This window comes from Odontomachus brunneus, unplaced genomic scaffold (genome assembly GCF_010583005.1).
Source record: "Odontomachus brunneus isolate Ranch 3 - 2012 unplaced genomic scaffold, Obru_v1 Obru_scaffold_022, whole genome shotgun sequence".
In the NCBI taxonomy this organism is placed as follows: domain Eukaryota; kingdom Metazoa; phylum Arthropoda; class Insecta; order Hymenoptera; family Formicidae; genus Odontomachus; species Odontomachus brunneus.
Window position 1 is genome coordinate 2,016,958 of NW_022639472.1, and position 24,053 is coordinate 2,041,010.

At 36.6% G+C, this 24,053-nt stretch overlaps 2 protein-coding genes across 3 annotated transcripts in view; one reads left to right on the top strand and one right to left on the bottom strand.

Annotated features, from left to right (window-relative positions):
- Positions 1–110: 110 nt before the first annotated feature.
- LOC116842178 (RNA polymerase II subunit A C-terminal domain phosphatase SSU72) lies at positions 111–1,831 on the bottom strand. Of its 2 annotated transcripts, XM_032810981.1 has the most exons (5): positions 1,585–1,831; positions 1,437–1,475; positions 1,048–1,191; positions 353–611; positions 111–262 (listed from the first exon to the last, which is right to left on the bottom strand). In XM_032810981.1, exons 2-5 carry the CDS (start codon positions 1,469–1,471, stop codon positions 161–163), a joined length of 540 nt encoding a protein of 179 aa, XP_032666872.1. In that variant the 5' UTR covers positions 1,472–1,475; positions 1,585–1,831; the 3' UTR covers positions 111–160. The 2 variants fall into 2 exon arrangements, with proteins under 2 accessions (XP_032666872.1, XP_032666871.1); XM_032810980.1 differs by having other exon boundaries at positions 1,437–1,831.
- Positions 1,832–3,972: 2,141 nt separating this feature from the next.
- Positions 3,973–24,053, top strand: part of LOC116842198 — an 86,439-nt gene continuing 66,358 nt past the window's right edge. Inside the window, exons 1-2 of the mRNA XM_032811036.1 lie at positions 3,973–4,343; positions 22,661–22,949. The gene's annotated coding sequence lies outside the window, so the exon portion shown is untranslated. The remainder of the gene's footprint in view (positions 4,344–22,660; positions 22,950–24,053) is intronic.

Consider the following 24,053-nt stretch of genomic DNA (forward strand, 5'->3'; position numbering starts at 1 on the left):
ATCAGAATGCACTCTACACGATCCAATGGACGAGAGTGTATACGCGACAAACGTAGTTTTAACTTATGTATAGATATAACTTCTCTGTATAAATAAGTTGTGTATGTAAAGTTTGACGAACACCATCTGCCAGATGGCTATTCTCACGGGTAACAGATCTTCAGTAAAACAGCACGGTGTGCAATATCGTTCTCGAGAATTTCGATTCGAATTCGTGAAGTAATTCATCTATGTCATTGTCTAAGTCCTCGCTATTCGCTAGCTGAAACACAGAAATTCGCATGTTATCGTATAATCGAACTGAAGCAAGATCGATCAAGAACACATATAAAGCACGTGAAAAATATGATACCACTGTGACTAGTTCGCATATAAGAAAGGATCCTACGGTGGCCTCTTCATGATTATCTTGAATATCAATATTGATTAAATGCACAGGCTGGTTATCCTCTTGAGTTCTAGATTCCATACATTCGATCACTTGATCATATACACGCTCCTCACAAGTGATCAGAATATCAAACTTATCCTTGGACAATTGAAATCTTTCTGGCCTAGGCTTTATCCGACGGTTTCGGTCCAACATATGCAATAAACCATTCTGTGTATAACTGCATTGATTGTTCAGGAATGCTTTTTTTTTATCTTGGTGTTATCATAGGTTTGTCCTTTTTTAGCTGAATCAGATTGCACTTTCAGCCTTTAGAATGAAACAAATATGTATCTTAGTGTTGCAGTTCTAGTGCGACACCAGTTCATCTAAAGAGGACAGTCACACATTTGTAAAAAGTTGAATAAAGAATGCGGTTGAATACTCTGACCAACTAATTATTTTCTGTAGAATAGTTTACATTACAAAGTTGTAGAAATTTGTAGACATATTAAAGTGAAGAGAAGAGCCAGAAATCCATTTAGAAAAGTTAATCCATGAATTACTAGCTCAGTGCAGAAATTACAAAGGTAACAAGGAACAGGATAGATCTATATTTACAATATCACACATGTATAATGCAAATATGTCAAGAAGCTCATTTATGTTAAGGATACTATTGTTTGTCTTTTGATAACAGATCATTGTAGATCTCGTCGTATGATGTTCCAAAGTCATAAATATTAGGGCGATCCGGCGCGTTTCCAGGTAGCTTCACTTTGTCGCCAGTCCCAAATGATTTCACATTGAATCCCTTTTTGCTGAAACAATCATATTGTCAAAATATATTTATGTCAACCAGGTGAGTGAATCTTGTTTAACCCAATGAAGTCATTCAAAACTTCAAGATTTTCTTCTCTTGACAAAAATCTTCGAATTGAATGTACAATGCTTTCAGGACTATATGGAAATGAAAGTTTAACAGTCCTCCACATAAGAAAAGTGATGATCCGAGTCAGCTATGGGATAGCCGTTGCTCCAGTGGGTTAATCGCGCGATCGATTACCTCAGGAAAGCGTGCGCTTCCATGCTTCTGTTCATATTACTAGAACAGATAACAGCTACGCTGATGGAATTCGGTGCGGGCATCTTTTCGTACGTATTTTTACAACTGAAAAACGCAATGGTATACAAAAACCGTATCGTCACCTAACCTGAAAAAGTGTTCTCGCGTTTGGAGGTTAAGTCTGATACATTTAGTAAATCTGTGAATTTTAGTATCTACAAAAAAGTACTATTTTTTTGTACAAACAAATGATAAAGTGCGACGGGGGAATGTAAATACGATCTGATCGATTCGTTTAATGATAACAAATTAATTGTTCCTTAAACAATACGAAATTCTGACGATAATTGACGCGACAATTACGGGAATCGCGAACGGTATCGCGACCCAGGCTTTGCCCCTACTCTGCCAATAGAGTCCGTATTAGTTAGTGCCATCTGTGGGTGCGTTCGGGAATCTTATCGTCAGGTAGAGTAAGGTTAACACTGCAGGCGAGCACGTGCAGTACTTAGGGCTGCACTTTTAAAATTAACGTATCAACATGAGTTAGATGTTGAACACGTTCAAGTGAGTTAAGGCCGTATTAAAAACGGAATAGATAAATTAAAGTCATTTTTAAAAATGAAAACACCACACAACTGATTTCTTTATTTAGATTCACAGCTGCCGAGTGCTAGATCCACACTGCAGCGCTATCTGTCCGATAATTCAGAAACCAAAATTGCAACACTTAGTGCTGCTACACATCCGCTAGAGGGTTAAACATGGTCGAATTGAATTTATATTACTCAGAGGAGCTACAAAGCAATTTAGAACGCGTACATAGTAGGGTAAATAAATCAACGATAGCGCAACGAGAGACTTTGTGTATTTATATATATACAGGATCTCCCACAGACTATCTTCCGCAATTTTTGTGAGAACATAATCTTTGTGAGAATGTAACTGTTATATAATATATGCATTTGCATTTATATTGTTAAGGAAATTATCATTGAGGTTATGTTATAGTTGTTATATTTATTTCATTAGTTTGTTTGTGCAAAAATCATTTGTTTGTACAAAAAAATAGTACTTTTTTGTTATATTTATTTTAAAAGGTAGGCCAATCATGGATTTGTTCTCTTAGCGTAAATTTGTGAAAAGTGAAAATTCTAATCTTGAAAATATATAGAAATACTTATTTTTAACGAGTTTACATTCGAGGGGAAGATTCATGATCATCATCGAATAGTGAAAGAAATTATTTACTTTTTCACTATTCACAATATTTCGTGATAGGAAAAAATCACATGATTGATGAGTAAGATCGAGTTCATGTGAAAATGATTAATGTTTAGAATTATTATTTGTATTGAATGGAGAAATTGTTTTCAGATAGAACTAATATTTCCAAGAGAAAATACACATATTCAAGCCGTTGAATTATATTTTCTACCTACATACTGAAAAGAAAATTTCTAAATTAAAATTAAATTAAAATTAATGAAATACGAGTGAAGATAATCTTATTATTGAAGAAAAATGAAAGAAACTGCTTATCGCTGGTTAGTCAATAGAATAATATCTCGTACAATTAAATCTACGTGTTCTGAGAATATAAGGATACCCTCAGGACATCTCTTGGAAGTGTTTGCTGATGACATTTTTAGAAGATTCAATTATTTCATGCGAATTTGCATGACTGTTAATATTTAAACAATAACCTGCAAAGCATTATTGTGATACAATTTGATTATTATTTCATTGTGATAAATATGAATCGATATTCCGCGCAAGGCGCTTCGAGTATATCGATACAGAATGTATCGATACAGGTCGATAACGATGTCACTGTTAATCGATATTACCGTTTCGAGAGATACAATGAGAGATAGTAATGACGGCTTGGCCTTTAAACGCGGGCAATCGTTCCATTTCTCTCCACAATTTCGGCTTGTAAAAGATGCGATTCACGCTCGAATTATTATCGTCGGGAGTGTCCAAAGCAAGAGTCATCCGTCTGCTACGCCAAGGTATCTCCAAACAGTCACTGGAAGTCTTATATCTTGCGAGTCGGACTATCGGCGACTACAAAGAGAGGTATCGCGCATTTGTTGTACTTTGACGCTGTAGTTTAATGCTCCTTAGATCATCGCATGTTACATTTGCAAATTGCTGAAGCTTAGAAAACAGTCCTAGGAAAAATTCACACCTTGACAGAAAAGCAGAAAATAGGAAGACAGAGGCCAATCAGAACTCGCGCTGATAGAAAAGCAGAAACTGTCGATTATTATCTGATCAGCGCGAGTTCTGACTGATATTTCTGCTTTTCTGCCAAGATATAAATTCTTCCTCACGCTCTCGAGACATCGCCGGAAGCGCCGAAAGTTTCGCGCGTCATCATGACAAAGTGCCGCCAAAAGTGAGTATCTCGAGGAAACGGGTCGTCGGGAGTGCCGAGTGAAGTTGCGCGAATTGCCACGTTCGAGAATCGCAATCGTTGCAGTATGGCGGTCAGTTATAGGACGGATCGCGGCGCGATAGCGCGGAGTCGTAAAGTCTTCCTGTATTTACGCGTCTCAGCTCATTAAGAGAGAGTCTCGCGCGCGGACGATCGTCGTACGGGAATGCCGAAGGTGTTTCGCGCGTCTGTACCGGCGGAACTTCGTGAACACTCGTCGAAAGTTGGACATCTCGCGAAACGGACCGTTGAGTACAACCAAGTTCTGCGCATTTGTCGTGTTATGGTAGGTCGAAGTTCGTGTCTTCAGACCGCTGCGCTCTGCTCCTTCAACCCGCTGAGGCAGACCTTGGCATGCGAATGATCAGAGGTCAAGAGTGCCGGGCGAAGAGTTGCAGCGCGTTACGACAGGGGTGACATCGCCCTCATTTTACGCCGCCGCCAACTCTGCGAATTAAAGAACGGTGAGTAACGGTCAAGTGATAAAGTAAAACGATGTAACGGTCAACTATGATAAGGTAAAAATTGCTAATTATTGACATCGCCCTTAGTCGGGCGACACACATCGACACTCTAGAAACACCTGATTTTTCTTATGGGCAGCATTGCAGTAAACTTCTTTTCTGCACTCTACAGAGAGAATATATCGTAGTTTTTTTTATTTTATATAAATTGTTCTCAATTTTACTACACAGAGAGAAAAAATATCAAAGGAATAAAAAATATTTATTTGGAGTATACTATAATAACATATTTATTTATATTAACGTAAAGTATTTTTCAAATAAAAAATCTATATTTTCTCAAAACTTTAAATTTTTATGAAAGCAATTGTTTATTCTATTTAAATAAAAGATTTAGATTTTTAAAATTAAATTTAAATTTAAGTAAACATGTTAACATCCAGTGAATAAAAATATTTTTATTCACTGGATGTTAACATGTTTACTTAAATTTAAATTTAAGTAAACATGTTAACATCCAGTGAATAAAAATATTTTTATTCACTGGATGTTAACATGTTTACTTAAATTTAAATTTAAGTAAACATGTTAACATCCAGTGAATAAAAATATTTTTATTTTTTAGATATTTTTTTAGATATCTCAGTGTAATAAAGCAGAGATAGCCTGCCAATAAAATTCATCTTGTAAAAATAAAAAATTTTTCTAGGAATAGCAAATTTGATATACTATATTTTTGAAATATAAATAGCACATTGAGGGAAAAGATATTTAAATAATAAGAAATATTTATTGAATGGATGATAATATATATTTACCCATATTAATATAAAATATATTTCTCAAATAAGAAAATATATTATATATATATATTTTTTTTTAATATCCCAGATTTTCATGAAAGCAATTGTTTATTATATTTAAATAAAAAATTTAGATTAAAGTATTTTATTAGTACCCAGAGAATAAATGTTTATTATTTCTTAGATATCTTTTCCCTTAGTGTAATAATGCAGAAATAGACTAGTAAAATGTATCTGCCAAGGAATGTAGTATTTTCGTTATGAATATAACAAAACTTTTAATAGCACATTTAAGTTTCTGAAATAAATATTGAGAGACAAGATATCTCAACACACAAAATATCAAAGTAATAAAAAATATTTAATCTACTAATATTATATAACATATTTACGTATACTAATATAAAATATTTCTTAAATAAGAAAATATACATCTAAAACCTCAGTTTTTCATGAAAGCAATTGTTTATTCTATTTTTCTATAAAAGAATTTAAATTTAAGTAAATATGTTTATTATTATTATCTATCGAATAAATATTATATAATTTTTAGATATTTTTGTCTTTCAATGCCAGGTGAAATACAAGAATGATAGGTTTCTGCAAAATGTCGACGCAGAATATTCCTCAGTTACAAAATTGTATAGTAATTTCTGTTATAAGATTCTCTCCAGATAGATTTGAAAAGTAGATCTTTTAATTAACTTCATGACTAAATTTATGAATAAATGCGTTGGTTCAAAGAAAACCGGCTTTTCCTAGAATGTCAGTGACTAGGGAAGATGTCAATAATTGGGTGTTTCGTTGAAAATAAAGTACCTATTGTGTGTGTCGACTCGTATGTTTCACTCGCGAATTCACATGAAATATAAAGTGACTCGCGAATTCACATGAAATATAAAGTGACTCGTGAATTCACATGAAATATAAATTGACTTAGAATATAAAGGAAAAAGTAAAAAATGTTGTTAGTATAGAACTAAACATCGAAAACAATACATGAAATACTAGAGGAATATTTTTTTACATGCAGATTTCAAGTGTCATCTGTCGACGCGTTATTCAATTCGCGGATACCGTTAAACGGTATCGCATCGCGCGTTCTCCGAATTGCGCGCGGAATTTGCGCGAGCAGCGACTCGACGTGGAATTAAAGAGGCTTGTCGTTAAATTGCATAATGTCGGTCGCGGATCTCTTACAAAACCGCGAAATAATGACTAGCGTCGCGTACTTTGCCAATATACCCGGTGACTCCGCTCGTCGCGGAGGAAAATTGCGTGTCTCGATCTCGAAGGCCCGAATTAAGGCGGGGCCCGGGCCTGGACGAGACTTCAATTTCGCGCTCGATAGCTCTCACAAGACCCTACTCGATGTCGCGGTCGTCCGAAAGTGAATACGATATTTCGAACGAGCGGAATTCGGCTTGTCATGGATAGAACGAGGGAGATGCACGAGATGTCGATGACGTAAATCACGTAATAACACGTTTGTCGCGAGCTATCGTACTTCTACCGCATTACCTTTGAACGTGGGTTCGTCGGCCGCTTCGTCTTCTCGGCAAAAATGCCGTAGCACTTTGTATAAAGTCTTTAAATAATTCAATTTTAAATTAACCACATTGAATTAATTTATGTATACATTGACAAAAAAATATTTGAAAGTTTATTCGTATATAAAGTTTATTCATAGAAATAAAAGAAATTGCCCATTTTTGCCCCACAAACGGATTTGATATATATCCTTTGAAGATATATATCCGTTGAAGGATATGAGCTCCTGATTCCAAAAAGCTATTTTTTATTTAAATTTAAACAGCGTAATCAAAGTTAAAGAGCACTAAAGTAATATATATTGAATTGGCGTATTTGACGTTGCAAATGACAGAAATCGGTTTAATTAATTAATATGATAAAAATAGAATGCAAACGAGAGCAAAGATGTTTCAACTTTAAAAATAATGAAATGAGCGCGTGAAAAACGAAATAAATGAAAAAATGTAATCACATATGGCGATCTTTTTATACAACAGAGTTGAGTGATATTAAAATATTTTTAGACAAAAGTTATAGTCTGGAGTCTAAAAATAAAAATATATGACCCTAATTCTAATATGAGTTTTTTGGAGGTCAAATGAAAATATATTCATCAGGTATATATCCAACAAATAAATTGTCAATTATTTCTTTCTCAGAGAATGCAGTTATATCATAGTTAACTGTAAATTAATTAAATAATTTAAATAAATAATTTAAAGTCGAACAATATATTAGAGAGTAACGCGAATTTTCCAATAAATTTTTAAGGAACGTATAACGATTAAAACTGGTAAAACTGGTCAAAATATTCGTCTTGACATTGTTTTCAGGAAATCATTTCTCCTTATAAAAAGCTATGTGTGTCAAGGCCGGCAGCATTATAAAACACTGCCGGTGCTATTATTACGAGACGCAGAACGAATGTAAAGAAAATTGCGGTTTGCTCTCTCTCTCTCTCTCTTTCTCTCTCTCTCTCTCTCTCTCGGATAAGTGATGTATTGATAAATAAGACTTGAGAATTGCCTTTAATCCTCGTCATCGGGAGACGGCCTCTTTCTCTTTCGTCGAGTCGTTCAAACGATTCGCGCGAATCTCATTGCCGATGGGTGTTGTAAAATTAACGAGGTGACCTCAAGCCACTTTCGACTCGCACCGCAGCATCCGTGTGCGCTTGTCAGTGAATCGTCGTCATCGTCGTCGTTGTTGTCGTCGTCGTTGTCGTCGTCGTCGTCGTCATCTGTCGCAACGATCGGTACACGTGCACCGCATCTCGTTCCGTTGCTCGTACGGGCAAACGGATCAACGATTGACGAAACCAATTTAGATCCACGACTCGTCTCTTTGTATGGCCTATAATGGCGCGTGTTATGTGCTCGTTGCGCCTCGCATGGTGATTGCTTTACCGGACCACTTAGATGGAAATATTTCACGGCGATTGCAACGCTACGCCGTCGATCGACTTTTCAAACGGCGACGAGCGCGGGACGCATATTAATTCTATCGTGCTGTAAGATCCAATTTTATCCCCGTCGTATTCATTCGCGGAGATCGGTAGATGACCCGCGATTGCGCGATTCCAATTTCAACGACGACTCCCCGACGTCAAACTTGGAATCGATGAAAATTGCGCCGCGATTGATCCCGTTTTCGCGGGGCGAATTAGCGCGCGTGGCCTCTTAAGTTACATCCGCGTTAGTTTCCGCGGATAATGAGCGCGGAAATAACTCGCATAGCAATTTCTAAATATAAGACCGTGCAATCGATTGCGTGGACGCAATCGGTCTTGCGCGACAGTCGTACATTATGTCGTACGTGCTCAATGACGAAAACGCAAAGCGGATACGCTTTAACTCTCATGGATATTAATGACGAGCATTCCGCGACCCTGAGAGTCTTCGTAGGATTGACATCCGACGGATGTCATGTGCATAAAAGAGTAGCCAAAAGTCGTCCTTACGATGCAACGCCGATTAAATTATTCGCTGAGCCGCGGTGCGTTCCACGCGCCGAATATCAATGTCACGTCGCGCGCGACAAATCACGTCTATTTGCATCTTCGCTCCGCTGCCAAGACGCAAAGATGTTACCGCGATATATCGGTCGTCCAATAAATCCAGCATACCGCGAATGGGAAAAGTGACTTAATCATATTCTAATGATAACGACAACTTTGTAGAATTATATGAATTATAGAAACGACAAAAATGCGCGTGCACCCACGGGACGCTAAGCAATATAAAATCAAATTTAAGGATTGCCCATATAATCTCTGCAAAAAGTAACTGAAAATTTATTAATACGTTAAGGGGCCAGACCAATGCAACGCTCTGAAAAAAACATATTTTTTTGGGAATTAATTTTGCAAAACCGAATGTTTTAAAACATTGTATATTAATTAAGTAATTATTAAACTTTATTTTACTATTTTTGTTATTAAAAAAAAACTATTAATAAATACGCAGTATATTGCCGAATTCACGTCTGCAAAAAATATCGCTGTAATCGACAGAAAAAATAGCACCCGTTATAGTAGCCTTCGAACAAGAGAAATTAAAAAAAATTAAAAAAATTTTAAATAATATGTTTGTAGTTGAAGGATACACCTAAATCTTAAGCTGCGAAACAAATATTTTAGAAATAATAGCTATTTAAAAATTGAATATCCAAATTTCGCATCTTATTATTTTGTACTATTAAAAAAAAGCATTTGATTTAATATTTTTCTGAAACTTTTAAATTCATTCCTCAAAAAATTTTAATTATCATTTTAGTACTCCTAGAATGATCTCGTAAAAATCTTTAAAGTGACCATTTAAAGACACTGAATATATGGGGCAATGGATAAAATTAAAAATTTCTAGAACTCTGACGAGTTTGCAAACGTAATTTTCAGTCTCAGCACTTATTGAAACATTCTTTATCGATTGGTACAATTTATTTATTTGGCTCCGGACAAGAGATAATGATTTCTTATTACACTTTAAAATGGAAAAATTTGTTGATCCAGATTCCAAATCGATGTCAAATTATTTGGGATTACTTTTAGATGCAATAAAAATTAATCTCAAATTTTCCAAAATTTTTCATCACATTTGGGGTACGAATAATACATTCTTAAGCCGAATATCTAGCGACAGAAATGGGGATAGAATTCTGACATAAAATGTGTGATGTTAAAATTAATTTACATATTGATGTAATACCTTTATTGTTATCGATACTTCGAATTTTCAAGTCTGAAATAAAGGGATAAAAGTCGCGAAGCTCGAAGAATGTTCATACATATTAATGAATGGAGAATAATAATTCAGCCGGGAATTCCTACCGGTGTATGTTTCCTACAAACATTTATCCTAGTCAATATTTGCGAACATACGAGAGGAATCGTGCGCACTTAAAAACGCGGATGACAAGATAATTAAAGATGTCTCTTCGAGTATTAGGTACACGATTCAGCTCAGCTCTTATTCATCGTACACTCTTTCGCCGTCGCGCGAGAACCTCATGAATCACGAGACGATACGGGCGGTCCTTACTTCCTCATTATTAATCTTGGGTAAGCTAATCCTTCGCGAGGATTCTCATGGCGAGAATGAACAAATCGCGGGTAGAAATAAAATCGTCATCCCTCGCATCAAAGGCGTATTAATCCCGAATTGGCTAATCCCGTATCGCGACGGCTAAGTCCGTGAAAGTCGGGAAGTCGCGATCGTCAGAGCGGAAACGATACTCCTTCACGGAGGACGCGGCGCGATCGCAAGAGATCCTTCATATACCGGAACTCGACGGAATTTCTACGGTCGTGGGGCCGAAGTTGTCGTTTCCGTCTCGGTAACAGCGATTCGAAAGTTGAGAAAACGCGCGATTTAGAATGCCAGTAGATAGTAGTCTCATTCCGTCGGTCGAAACTTTTATTGGATTTTAGTAAACTGAGTTGTCTTACTTTTAAAGACAAATCCTTCATATTGAATCATTGGATACTGGAGATCAACGGATCATAAGATACAGACAGGATTGGAAATCTTGCGTATAAATGGTAAAATTTTCCGGTATAATACACCAATACGTAACGGCAGCTTATTAAACTAATAATTACAAAAGTCTCTCCTAGGATCCACCACTTAATAGTAGAAATATTAAGAGGGATCGATACAGGCTATAATATTACTTTCTCCTTTACTTTTAAAAATTATTCTCATTTTGCGTCGGCTACTGAAAGAGTTACTGTAATCTCCCCAAAATTATTTATATACAACATTAAGTTGAGTCAATTGAGCATTAATATCCACTTAAATCCGTAATCTCGCCAGTTACCGATGTTTTTCCATGCACCGTGATGTTCCAAATTCTCTAAAAAGCATAAAGTAATACGACCAAGATTAACTTTTCTCAAGCACGTTTTCTCTCTCAATCGCTGCATGGAAAGCAGGCCCTTCCGTCTGAGATCTCCGATTTATCGAAGGGTTCGCCAACGCGTCGTGAAAGCGCGAGTGTACGCGCAAAGGTCATTGAGGCCGGTTCGCGATTCGCGTCACGACTTGTCCTCGATCGGTATGCAAGCACTAAGTATCTCGCGCCGAGAGCTGCCTTCGACATTGAGGCGGCTCAACGCCTCGAAAGCGAATCTCAAAGGTCGTCAGACGGAGTCTGCTCCCCGCAGTGTTCTCACTCTGCACGAACCCGATATTTATTATATGCTTCATGAACCCTAATAAAATCATTAATAATAGCCGCTGCTAACTTCGTTTCTTGATCATTTGCGCGCGGGAGAACCGAGAATAATTTATTTAGTGAGATTTGTATGGAGTATCCAAGACACCTAAGGATTTGGCTTCAGTGAGTTCTAGACTTTATAGACATTTTTTAATGAAATCTTGGCTCCTTAGTTTGACTCTAGAATCCTTAAATATTAAGAAAGTTACGTGAATCCTAAACATGGGAAAATTTTACTCAGTGCATCTTTTTTTGCTCATAACTCCCGGGAAAATAATCGAAAAAGTGCGGCCAAATTACGTTCTTCTTCAATTCTTTTCGAACAAAAATTTTAACTCCATTTTAATTAAGTTTTCTGACGCGTCAAAAACCTTAATTTAAATGCAAAAAGCTATTACAGATATGTGAATGCTAAGATGAACAGAACTATCGTTCCAGAGAAAATAGTTCATCTAAAATGTTATGTGCACTAGACGGCATCACTGATTTAAACAAAATAAAAAGTAAAATTAATGCAAAAATAAATATTTTTAACAAGCTCAACGACAGTTTTAGGCAGATTCTCTGACGGTGGCATCGACCTAAGCAGATCATAAACTCTCTTCTGCTCTCAATTTGTATTTGACATACGCAATAATTGCTCGAGCTCACCCAACAAACAGTAAAAATCCGAGACAAAATCCCGAGAAATGTTAAGTAAATAAGATGATATAAGAGTGCGAGAGTAAGAGTAACTACTGAGAAAAGTGGTTAAGTAACAAGTAAAAGCAATGAGGAGTAATACAGGCAGAAATGAAACTACAAAAAAATTACATGAAAACATGCTCGACAAGTTAGCTCCATCTAGACACTTATGCGTAATATGCGTAATAGCAGCACGTTAAATTTTTAATTCAAAGTCCAGTTTTTAAGTCCAAATGAATCCATAACTTATGTTCGGAAAGAATTAAGCATGCTTATAAGCACTTTGTTGCATTCCTTGATATTTTATTTCTTTCTTATCAAAGTAGAAATCATCGACGAATATGATTCTATCAACATTTTTGCAATTCACTCTGAAGCTGAAAAAAACTATAATAAACACGTATTTTTAAGAATGCTAATGTTTGAAAAGTTTGATAAATTTTACTTATGTTTAGGATTCTAAGTGTGATTCTAGATGTTTAGGATTCTATGATTCTAGGATTCTTGATTCTCTGTGTTATTTAGAATTCTAGGAAATTTAGCGAGCATCCTCATGTGAAAATGTGTAGTCTCAGTCTTAATCGCAACTCCACAGACTACCGTGTTATTTATGTCTTCCTGTAATCGACATTGACCATGATAAGAATAACTATGAATGTTGATTCACTCTAATATACCAGAGCTAATTTGTCTGTAATCCGTGTCGTAGCACTTGATTGCGTCCTACAAAATTGACAGTCGCTGTTCTATTATCGCTGATCTATAACTGAAACGTGAATTATGTAACTAGAGACCGCTGTATTGGGATTAAAGTAAGTCGTGATCGTGTTTATCAACAAAGACCGGTTCGGCTGCGTATATTTTGTAACAGGTTAAATCTTTCAATTCCAACGGTAAGGAGAATATCGGAAAACCGCGATTTTTTGCCTACGAGTGGAATCTAAAATTCGGGTTTTATATGATCGAGCACATCTTAAATAGTACTAAAAAAAATAGTCACATGGAAGCTGGAAGCTCGAGGAAATGGGGTTAAACACGCAAATTCGTGTAGTAGGATGATATATGCGACCGTTGTATAGTATTTCAGTTATGCCAGACATCAAGAAACAATACTTTTGCCTGCTAACTATTTGAATAATTATTTTACTAATACTACTAATAATTCGACGCGTTACCGGAAAGTCTCTTGTTCTGTTAATGTGTTAAACGATATTTTTTAAATTTTATTTAAGGTGTACTCGGCTATACAGAACCCGGATTTTAGGTTTCACTCGCAGGCAAAAAATCTCGTTTTTCCGACATCTTCCTTCCTGCAGTCGCGCTCGCGTTCGCCGTTAACGTCTATGTGCGCTGCAATCGACCGGGCGGAAGAACCCTCCCGTTATTTCTGCCGAAAAAAACGCGGAACTCGAGCGAACCTCTCACACATCGACAATAGATCCTTTCTACGCTTGAAATTCAGTCTGCAACGCCTTTCGTACGAAGTCAACGCCGGCCACCGCCGCGTTCCACGCTGTCGTGAGAGCAACGGACGATAAGATTGCTATTGTGGGACTCAAAATAGTTGGCGCGTGTCCAACGCAGGCGCCTGCTTTTCGCCCTGGCACTCTGCGCACTTACCTTTCTTTTTTTCCCCTCGTGCGACTCTCTAACCGCACCTTACAGCGGAAATTTAACTCTAGGCATGACACTGTCGCGAGAGATTTACTACTTTGACAATTTCACTCGCCACGAGCGAGTCGAGTGTTACTTAACGTGCAAGGGAAGCATGGATAATGATAATGTACGTGCAATAGAAATAGAGCCTTTAGTCATCGCAAGTCGATTAACTGTACGGAGGTGTGTGTATTAGTTGACTCGCGGTAAAACATCTTATATATATCGCGAAGAAGGTTCAACGACACGGTTACACTATATCGCAGGCTGTGAGGTGTACAGTCGAATTGAAAAATAAAAATAAGATAAAGATGTTTTGCAACATTAAGAAATGAATCCAATAAATGCACAATTAAATTATAATAAAAAGGAGGTCTAACTCAAAATTAATAATTGAGACTCAGGGTCGGTTGGACGTGGAAGGTAGATTCACTGTGTGCGTTGCACTCGGAAAAAAATGTGATACTAGCCGCTACGTTGAGAGAAAAAGATTCGCTAACTTAACGAAATATCAGTACCCGCAACAAATGATTCGTTGATGGGAGAGCAAATGACGACCTTGTAGCGGGAACGAATGATTTATTACTTTCAATTTGCCAGTCTAAGCAATACTTCTGTAGGAAAGATCGGAGTTAGATGCTCTATATTTTAGAATTTCGAAGTTACAACTAAAATCAGGCAATTAATTGTTGTGATTGACTATATAAACATGATAGAGACCTTTTTCTATGTATTAATGCCCGTCACGATCCTGTTAATATTTTGTTTAGTAGTAACCAAAATATAAACATGCAGCATAGCTATTTTGCTCTGGTACCGGGTTTAGTTGGCCAGTAACTCAGAGTAAAAAAGGTCACGTATAAAATATGTATCCTGACTAGTAGTTCCAGAGTCGCCGCGAGTGGTCTCTACAGCTTTCCTGTCGGTCTTTAATTATGGACTAACTTTACTTCGTCCGCCCATATGCTCTATTTCAATCATTTTATGGGTGAAAATGCATTGCATTTAATACCAGAAACAGTATATCATGCACTTGCAAGAAATTTTATTCTAGCTAGTAACACATTGCTTAATTTTACTCGATCACGATGAAGATTAATAAGAGATTAATATTAATAGAAAATCTCGAGAAACTCGAAAATTTACTTTATTATTACCAACTCAGTTTTTTTCTATTTCTTAATTGTAATATTATTCCGATTTTAATTAAACTCAGAGAAAAATATTTAAGTTCTGAAAAGATCATTTCCTGATTTTGCACTCCATATTCCTCTCAAGACAAATACTAAAAAGAAACATATGAGCAACATACCTCTGGGGCCATATAGTTTCCTTTAATGGAAACATAACTAACCTAACGTAAATATACGAGAATAAATATGATTTGTATCTCAGGCAAGATATGTTTGTTAAAATGACAAGTGGTGACAAGTGATTCGGTAACTGCTCAATTTGTTTTTTTGACGATCATCAAACAGCAAACGTGCTTTTATCCTGATAACAGAGGGATCTTTCTCAATGTATACGTATTTAGAATATAAGATTATAATATATAAATTTAGTATGTAGAATTATATAATATATATAGTTGAATAAACTATTCCTGTAGAGTTATGCAACTAAAACTTTAGCTGACAATAACTATATAAAAAGTAGTTTACTAAAAACTGTATACATTATTATTTTACATAGAAAACTCGAATAGTTGCCACCTGTATAACTGCTATCACTATACTTTTTTCTCCGTAGTGTGCAAAAGTCTGGAAAAGTGCTCGGCGTTGACAAACTCTGTCACACACAATTATCCTTCCTAATTTAAAATCCTTCGCACTAACATTTAGAGCGCTCGGCTCTTATTTTTCTCAGAATTAACGATATATATCCGATGCAAGCGCTCCGATCAATCGGTGGGATTTCACGAAGAGAAGAGAACGATGCGAGGCACTTACACCTGCACTCGAATACTTCACGCGCGACGAGTGTATTGAATACCTGCGTAACCAGGTACTGAGGATAAGTCACCTTTTCCATTAGCGTGTGCAAATTTCTGGAGGAACGAGACGCGAGCAAAAAGCGGACTTAATCGTTAGCGTGACAGTCGCGACGGGCGATCGAAGTTCCCGGCAGCCTAATGGCGGGTCTTATCGGCCGGTTCATTTCGCCCCTGCCTGTCCTGTCTCGCACCTGAAACGCAGGCAACCTTCCAGAACTGTGTAATTTGCCGGCGCGTGTAATAGATGAACTAGCGTGCGGATTTCTCGCTCAGTGCTCGGTTACGTCACGAAGGTCAGTCTCCGGCGGACGATCGTTAACGTTAGCGTTCCTGCCTGGTGGAAATGCTTCTCCCTCGTGCACCTTCGCGGACGTTCGCCACCTCACAAGGGAGTGCGTGCAGTCCCGATGCGACCTTGACGGGCCATTGCCCCGAGATCTTCGCGGAGACAGTCGTTATGCATCTTTCTCTCTTTCTCGTTTCCTTCTCCGAGAGTCCCTCCGCGTCACACGCAGGTTTAAAAATATATTGCGCTTCGCGTGAGAGTGATGCAGGAAGACGCGTGTATTCATTTCTTCCGGACGAAACTCGCCCGCAAAACGCCGGGATGCAGCCTCCATTAGCTCTAGGAACGCGACTCACCATCAATAATGAGATAATCTTAATAATAGCGAATATATGTGTACATTAGATCAGGCTCGATGGCGAAGTATTTCGCGCGAAAGGAACAAGAAAAACGGCGGAAGTTATTCGTGATTCAACGCGATGTACAGTAACGTTATGCAGTAATGGGGTCAAGTTGGTAACTCAAGCGGAAAAGATCGCGACGAGCTACAAACCGCGCGGATCGAGTAGCTTTCGGCTCGATTTGCATGCCTTACGTAAGAACGGCGGGTATTATCTCGTGCCTCTCACACCGGCGACGACGCCCATCGGCGATGACGTCTCCAGCGAGGAAGTTACATGTTAGACATGTACGTGTAGTAGCATCGCTTTCTCCGAGAGAGGAGACCTCCTCTTCGCTTCGAACGCGTGTGAAAGCAAGCCCTTACAGAGTCGCGATCGTTACCATCGCGATCGTCTAACGCTATCGCGTTATCGTCGATTCTGTGCTAACGTGTAACTTGAGGTTCCCGAGACGTAACGCGCGGCACATCCGATAATTACCTAACAATTTCAAGCGACGTGTTCTCGCGCATCTCCTCGAAACACATAGGCGAACGTAGTTCACTCAAATGTAACTATGTTATTTACAAGGAATTGTAAAGGTCTTTTTAGTTCAGTTTGATCTAACGTGCAAACAAGTGCACAATCCAGATAGCACAGAGAATTAAAAAAGAATTCACTCGTACGTCACTAATTCTGAGTTCATTTTTAGATGCAAAAAGAATTTTTTTCACTGAACTGAACTCTGAAGAATTCTCTTTGCATCTAAAAATGAACATAAAATTGCTGACATACGACTAAATTCTTTTAGAATTCCTTTTGAATTCTCTGTGCTATCTGGGAACTGAAATCGTACTTACCGTCATCTACAATCTTCATTAATTAATAAATTTAAATTATACGTGATTGGTTGCAAAATAATAGAAAACTTTTGAGTTTAGTTTAATTTGAATGTGCAAGTACACAATGGAAATTGTACTTATCGTCGAGCGTTTCGTATTTGAGATTCGCGTGGCTCGCAATCATGGCTCGAACGCTCAGAAATTCGGCGGATTTTGTCGCTTTTAATGGAAGGAGTTCGAGAAATTTCACGCGATAACGCAACGATGTCATAAGAGAGTTAAATTAAATAAGCTGGGTGACAGGGCGATTTATCAGACGTTATACAGTGTGACAGATAGGATGAAAAAAACGACAATATTCGCGCGCGCGCATGTACAAATAAATTAGATAAAAAAATTGAACACAAAATTCCTTTACCATCCTGCATAACCATATAGAATTTTGAGTTATTAATTAAAAAAGATTACAGAGTGTGATAGAAAGTACGGTTTCCGTCGTGTGCTTGCTCATGTAAAATTATAAATCGTGTAAAATTAAAGTAAAAAATTTCTTGCCACGTAGACTTTTGAATTATTAACAATCGCGCGTGTTTATCCATCGATCTTCTTTGATTAAAAAATTTCTGATTATTTGTAAAATTATAGAGGACTTTTTAGTTCAGCTTGATTTAATGTTCACACAACGAATATTGTACTTATCGTCACACCCTGCAATCTCCATTAGTTAATAACTAAAAAATCTACGTGGTTATTTACAAAATAGTAGAGTACTTTTTCGTTTAATTTGATTTAATATACAAGTACACAACGGAAATCATACACCCTGCAATCTTCATTAGTTAATAATTAAAAAATCTATGTGATTATTTACAAAATGGTACTTTTTCGTTCAATTTGATCTGATATATAAGCGCATAATAAGAATCATACTTACCGTCACACACTACAATTTCCATTAATTAATAACTCAAAATTTTACATAGTTGATGGCAAAATGATAAACAACTTTTGTGCTCAGCTTGACCTAATCTACTTACATTGTCGTATTTTGCGTCAGATAGCCAGTATAAAAGCTTTGTACGTATGTATGAATGCATGTACATCTGTTCGTTGCGCGTTTGCTGTCTATTGCGCAAGTTGTCTCCAGGAGAAGCTCTGGAGTCGACAAAGATCAATTAAGCAACTCACCTTTTCGAGAAAAGAGGTATAGAAGGTGTGACGCACGTAAGAAACGGGGAGAAAGCGCCGCACAATTCAGACCGATGATTTGAAAACATTAAGTGTGATCTAATCGTGTAGGAACATTGTACTACACGATAAAAATGAAAGAAAGGGAACGTTATGTCTCCAAATTATCGGTTTGAATGTTCTTTATGGCGGTTGTTTGCGAATTATCGCGAGAGCGCGTAAAAATGCTCTTCAACGCGACAGAACGAGCGCGCGCCTTCGTACGTGTCGATTAACGCGTGCGACTCGCAAATCTGTTTCACCTTGTGTTCCAACAAACGCTCGGCCTAATTGTTAGCACGCATGTTTAGCACTTTGCGCAATTTCCAACACCGACACTTTTGGTGTCTGCTCGCGCGAGAGAAATAAAAAGGACGAAAAAAAAAGAGAGACTTGTACCGCGCCTTAAGTGGCGCGGGATTTATCCACATGGCGCGTGATTCGCGTAAGTAATAGAAATTAACGCGCGTCTCTCCGTCCTAGACATCGTTCGCGCTTTTTTTTTCGGTCACCGCGGCCGCTATGAGCGCATCGTCGCAATCGCATCACCGTAACGAACGCAAATAGAATACCTAAGCGTATTTTCATCTCTAACGCAAATTAACTCGACCCACATCGAAATTTTTCTCATACATTAAGAGGGAAGCCTGCGAGTTTCATCGAATTTGAAGACGCAATAAAAAATATATAATATTATACAGATGTTATTTTTCTCTTATGGAGATATTGCAAATTCGATTTGCAGAATGCCGTTTTCTTCATATTACTTTACTATCCTTCGATGAACTTAATATGTTTTGATTCTGAATAACATTTAACAAAAGATTATATTTAACACGGCTATTGTTTATTAAAATGTCAATAATAGATAAAAATTTATTATTATTCAAAGATTTTTGTCCGAGACAATTTATTAATGTGCTTGATAAATTTTATATAATATATATAATCCTGATTTTAATAATAATCCTTTCAAGAATTCTATAACTATGATGGTCATATGGCAGTGGAAATTTCGATAGGACTTGAAGATTCAAGGAATGAAAAAGAAAGGAAAAAAAAATGAAAAAAGGGAAAGGAAAGCAGTTGCAAATGCATGCATAGTAGCAATGTATTCAATAATGCATCAAAAAATAGAAACTTAAGTTTATGTTTGATACAACAATAATTGTCCTTTAACCTTCCATTACTCTCGTTCGGCTGATGAACATTAATATTCTCGTATGAGCGAAACACGCCGCGCCTGTTATTAATTAAATTTAAATGAACATTTAATTATTACTGTGCATTAATATTCAGCTTTATAAAAGCGAGTAAATGTATTAAAACATTGAGTTATTATCGATCCATCAGAGTAAAGCTTAAATTTAATAACAGCACGAATCGCAATAACCTCATATGTTTATTCTCGCTAGAAGCGCGCGCTAACGCTTTTTTTCAACGTCTATTAACAAAAATTATACAAATAAAATTAAGGAAACGACCATATAAACATAATATAAAATATTGTAAATGAAAAGTGAGACAGTTTTAAAGCTGTGAATTATTACTAAATAATATGGTTTTATTTAACAAATTTTTTGATGATACGTACCACATAAAGTGGTAATAGTTACCAAGCCTTAGTAACAAATATGAAGCCTTGCTAAGGCTATTTGCTAATACTTACTAAATTATTTGGTTATATTCGCTTATATGTTAAGTTGAAACTATTTCATCGAAGCATTTGGTAACTATTATCTAGGCTGGTTGAATATTACCAAATCTTTTTTTAGTGTATATTTTCTAGATTCCAATTCGGGTATATACTGCGCGTGCTACTTTCCTGATAATTTTCACCGTCTCGAAGATCCGGAATACCTCGAAATATGAAAATATTTATTATTGTGATTACTCGACTACCGAACATGCGCACCATTGTTTGACGGGTAACAGCGGCTGGCACCTGATGGAGTATTGTTTTGCTCTTTCTTCACATTGTTTTGAAACTCTCGGGCGTCGCGTTCCTTTCCATAGCCGAGTTATTATATTTCGAGCCGAAACGAGCGACGTATACGGCGCGATGAGGAGTACGTGTATCGGTTTGTTAGCTATCATTCACGTCTACTTTTCTTATCATGTCTTCATCGACATCGCGTTAATTAACATGTATTACTCCGATCGAGTCGTATCTAAGCGAGTGTCAGTACCAGTGCCAGCGCTACGATTATCCGAAGTATTGGACCAAAAGGCCAAAATACTAGACATCAAGCGCCGAAACACGGAAAGTAATATATCATACATATTTCCAGATGTACCAAATAGTTTATTGTACGGAATATTTAACGAACTTGGCAAGAATAAAGAAATACCCGAATCGAAATTTATAATCTAATGTAACTCACGCAAGTGCTAATTTGTAAGATGAGTTCAATCTTATTTATCTTTATTTTAAGCTAATGCTTTTTTTATTCTTGTTGAGGTTCGTTATCATACGGAATTCAAATTGAAATTTCCATTGGCAAGTAGCTTAATTGAATACATAATGTTTTATCTTTGTCTTTATAGTTTCTTCTTTATCTCTTTTGAGAGCTTTATTTTTCAGTTATGAGAGTAAAAATCCAATGTTTTTTGCCCATTTACTCGTAACCTTTATTAAATTATTTAGTTTTGCTTGTCGCACTACTCTATCTGCACTTGAGTAAGTTACACAATTTTGATAGACTGCTTGTTAAAATATTAAAAATACAGATGAAATGCAAGTGGAGAATGCATCTCGAGATAACTGAATATTAAATAATTCCTAATATCTATCTTAAAAATATATATATTTATAACATAGGAATTGGAGCGTTTCTAGAAACTGTAGATCCTTCTTTAAGTCTCAATGTGTAGGAAACTACAGAGCGCTGTAAAGCCATTTGTAACATCAATGAAGGATAATGACCTTATAGTGTTGCATCTTGAAACTCTCCATTAATCCTTCAAGTTCGATGGAATTTGCGGAGTTAATGTAGAACCAACATTTCGAGCTGATTCGATGGAGGTTTCGTTCGCGATAACTCCTTGAGAAATGCAACGGCACGAAAGGACGCGTCTTTCTTAATTGTCCGTAAAGGTTCTTAATCTTCTTGAACTCACCACATGGTCTTTCAGACTGAAACAAATATTTATTTTTATTTACTATTTTTTTACTATTTTTATTTACTATTTTTTCTATATTTCTATTAACTTTACTTTACCAACTTTAACAAAAAGTTTAGACAATGGTTTATGTCAAAAACAAGCTCTTAACTTTATAATTTTGTTATATAAAAGTCGGCCTTACATATTACGGATAATTCTGTTTTTTTTTTAGAAAATAAGATAAGTTCAGGAAAGTATGTTAATTGTATAATAGTATATCATAAGTTATATATCGTTTCACATAAAACGGAATAATTTGACTCGTGAGCAATCCGTTAGAATTTTCGTTTGCTAACATATATTATACCTTTTCATGTATATTGTTGTTTCTTATAGACGTTGTTTGTGTTTTGCATTTTTCGTGACATGAGACGCTTCGGTGATGACAGACGAGTTTGTGTGAATGGGAGGGAAGTGAATATCGCGTGTTCTCGGAAGGACGTGATGTCCGATTGAATTTATGTAGAGTTCAGAGTCTACGAATAATCCAAACACAGCTTGGCAATATACTGTTTGCACAGTTTCAATTGGACTCGCGCATAAAATATGTTTAGAGAAATACAATTATATCGCGAATATCGCGTATCTCTCCACGGATACAGATGTTCTTGCTTTCGGCAAACAATAATTTCGGTCGTCAGTCAATTTATATTCGTACTTCAATAAATCGTACGATTTCGTAGTGAAACAACTTCCATACTCGAAGCTCGAGTGAGACTCGGTTGATTTGAATGTTCTATATTCTTAAAACTGCGCAATCAATCGATACTTTCCGACACGTCAGCACAAATAGCGGATATTAACGCGGATATCGATTAGTATAATATATAGATACTGAAAGAGAGAGAGCGAGAGAGCGAGAGAGCGAGAGAGAGAGAGAGAGGGAAAGAGATTTCTGTTCTTAATAGATATCGAATAGATCAGCCAATATTTGCACGCATGTACGCACGCACGTACAATGCATATACATAGGTAGCCGCGACCATCGCGTTGCACTTATCTCTAGAATAGAATGCACTTTATGCATTGCAGTGAGCCACGGTGAGTGAGGCAGCGGTGCGCGCGCGCGCGCGCGCGTGTATGTTCGCCGGGACGAGGCGTAGATTGCAGGAAGGCCTGCATCAGCATTAAAGCGCATTACAACGTCCTCGGCGCGCGTTGTCCTAATTCGGTCGTCGTTACGAGGAGGGCCGTCGTCTGCAGGACGTGCAATTGCATAACGGACCAGCGCGCACCGGTTGGAGTGATTACACGAACGGCCGCTCGTAGCCGCCGCCGATGCTTCTGGAGCAGAGGAGAAGTCCTTCGCGTTGACGTCTCGGTGAGTAACACTATTAATACAGTTCACTAGGTAGATTCTGCTAGATTCTAGGTAGTCGGTGCTGCGACAGAAACATAATGTATACCGCGCAAAGGGGCAGAGAGGGATAAGTGCACTAGAAGAAAAGTCTTGGAACAATTGACAGATGCATTTGGTTGGGCGTTTCGGTGCAATATTTGACATAATTAATATATAATAAAAAATAGATATATAAAATAAATATGTAAAATAAATATAAAAATAAATATATATAAAAAATAAATATAATTTAATATATATAATTCAAATATAAGTCAAATATGATAAAGTCAGCAACTGTGGTGGTAATTACAAAATGATTAGTAAAACATATTTATTTATTTTATTTGGTTGAACTCATTGACTGGTTTGGTAAATAATAGCAAATAGTTTGATGATAGTTACTAAATAACATGATTATTATCGAAATATTTAGTCAAACTATCTGTTAATTATTATCGAATTATTTACTAGACAATTTAATTTAATTCAATCAAATATGGAATTTGTTTTACCAGTTATTTTGTAATTATTATCAGAGACAATCGTGTAGTAACTGCACTTACGAGAAAATACTTGCAAACTTATTTGTAGGATATAAGATTATTTTACAAAAATAAACTTTATTTTACAAAAATAAATTTTGTATTCCACAAATAAATTTTCAAGTGTTTCTCTCATTGTTTCTTCAGTGTATTACTGTATTTGATAGTAATTAGCAAGTAATGCACTGAGACGCTCAATCAAATGTGTTCATAAACTATCAGATATTTTTCAGTAAACATTACGGAATCTGGAACACTCTCTGTATACAGGAATATATTTAAGGGAAGAGCAAATGATTAAACTTATGACAATTCAATAGTTAACTTTGAGTTGGAAGACGTCTCGAGTAAAGTCTGTTGCGTCTCTTACCGTTAAAACGACATTTACGGAAACTATAATTTCTTAACGTGAAAAACGATTATTTGACCGCGACGTTGTTAAAAATTATTATTAAGAACTTATTAAACGGCGGAGATAGAGGGTGAGAGGGGGAGAGAGAGAGAGAGAGAGAGAGAGAGAGAGAGAGAGAGAGAGAGAGAG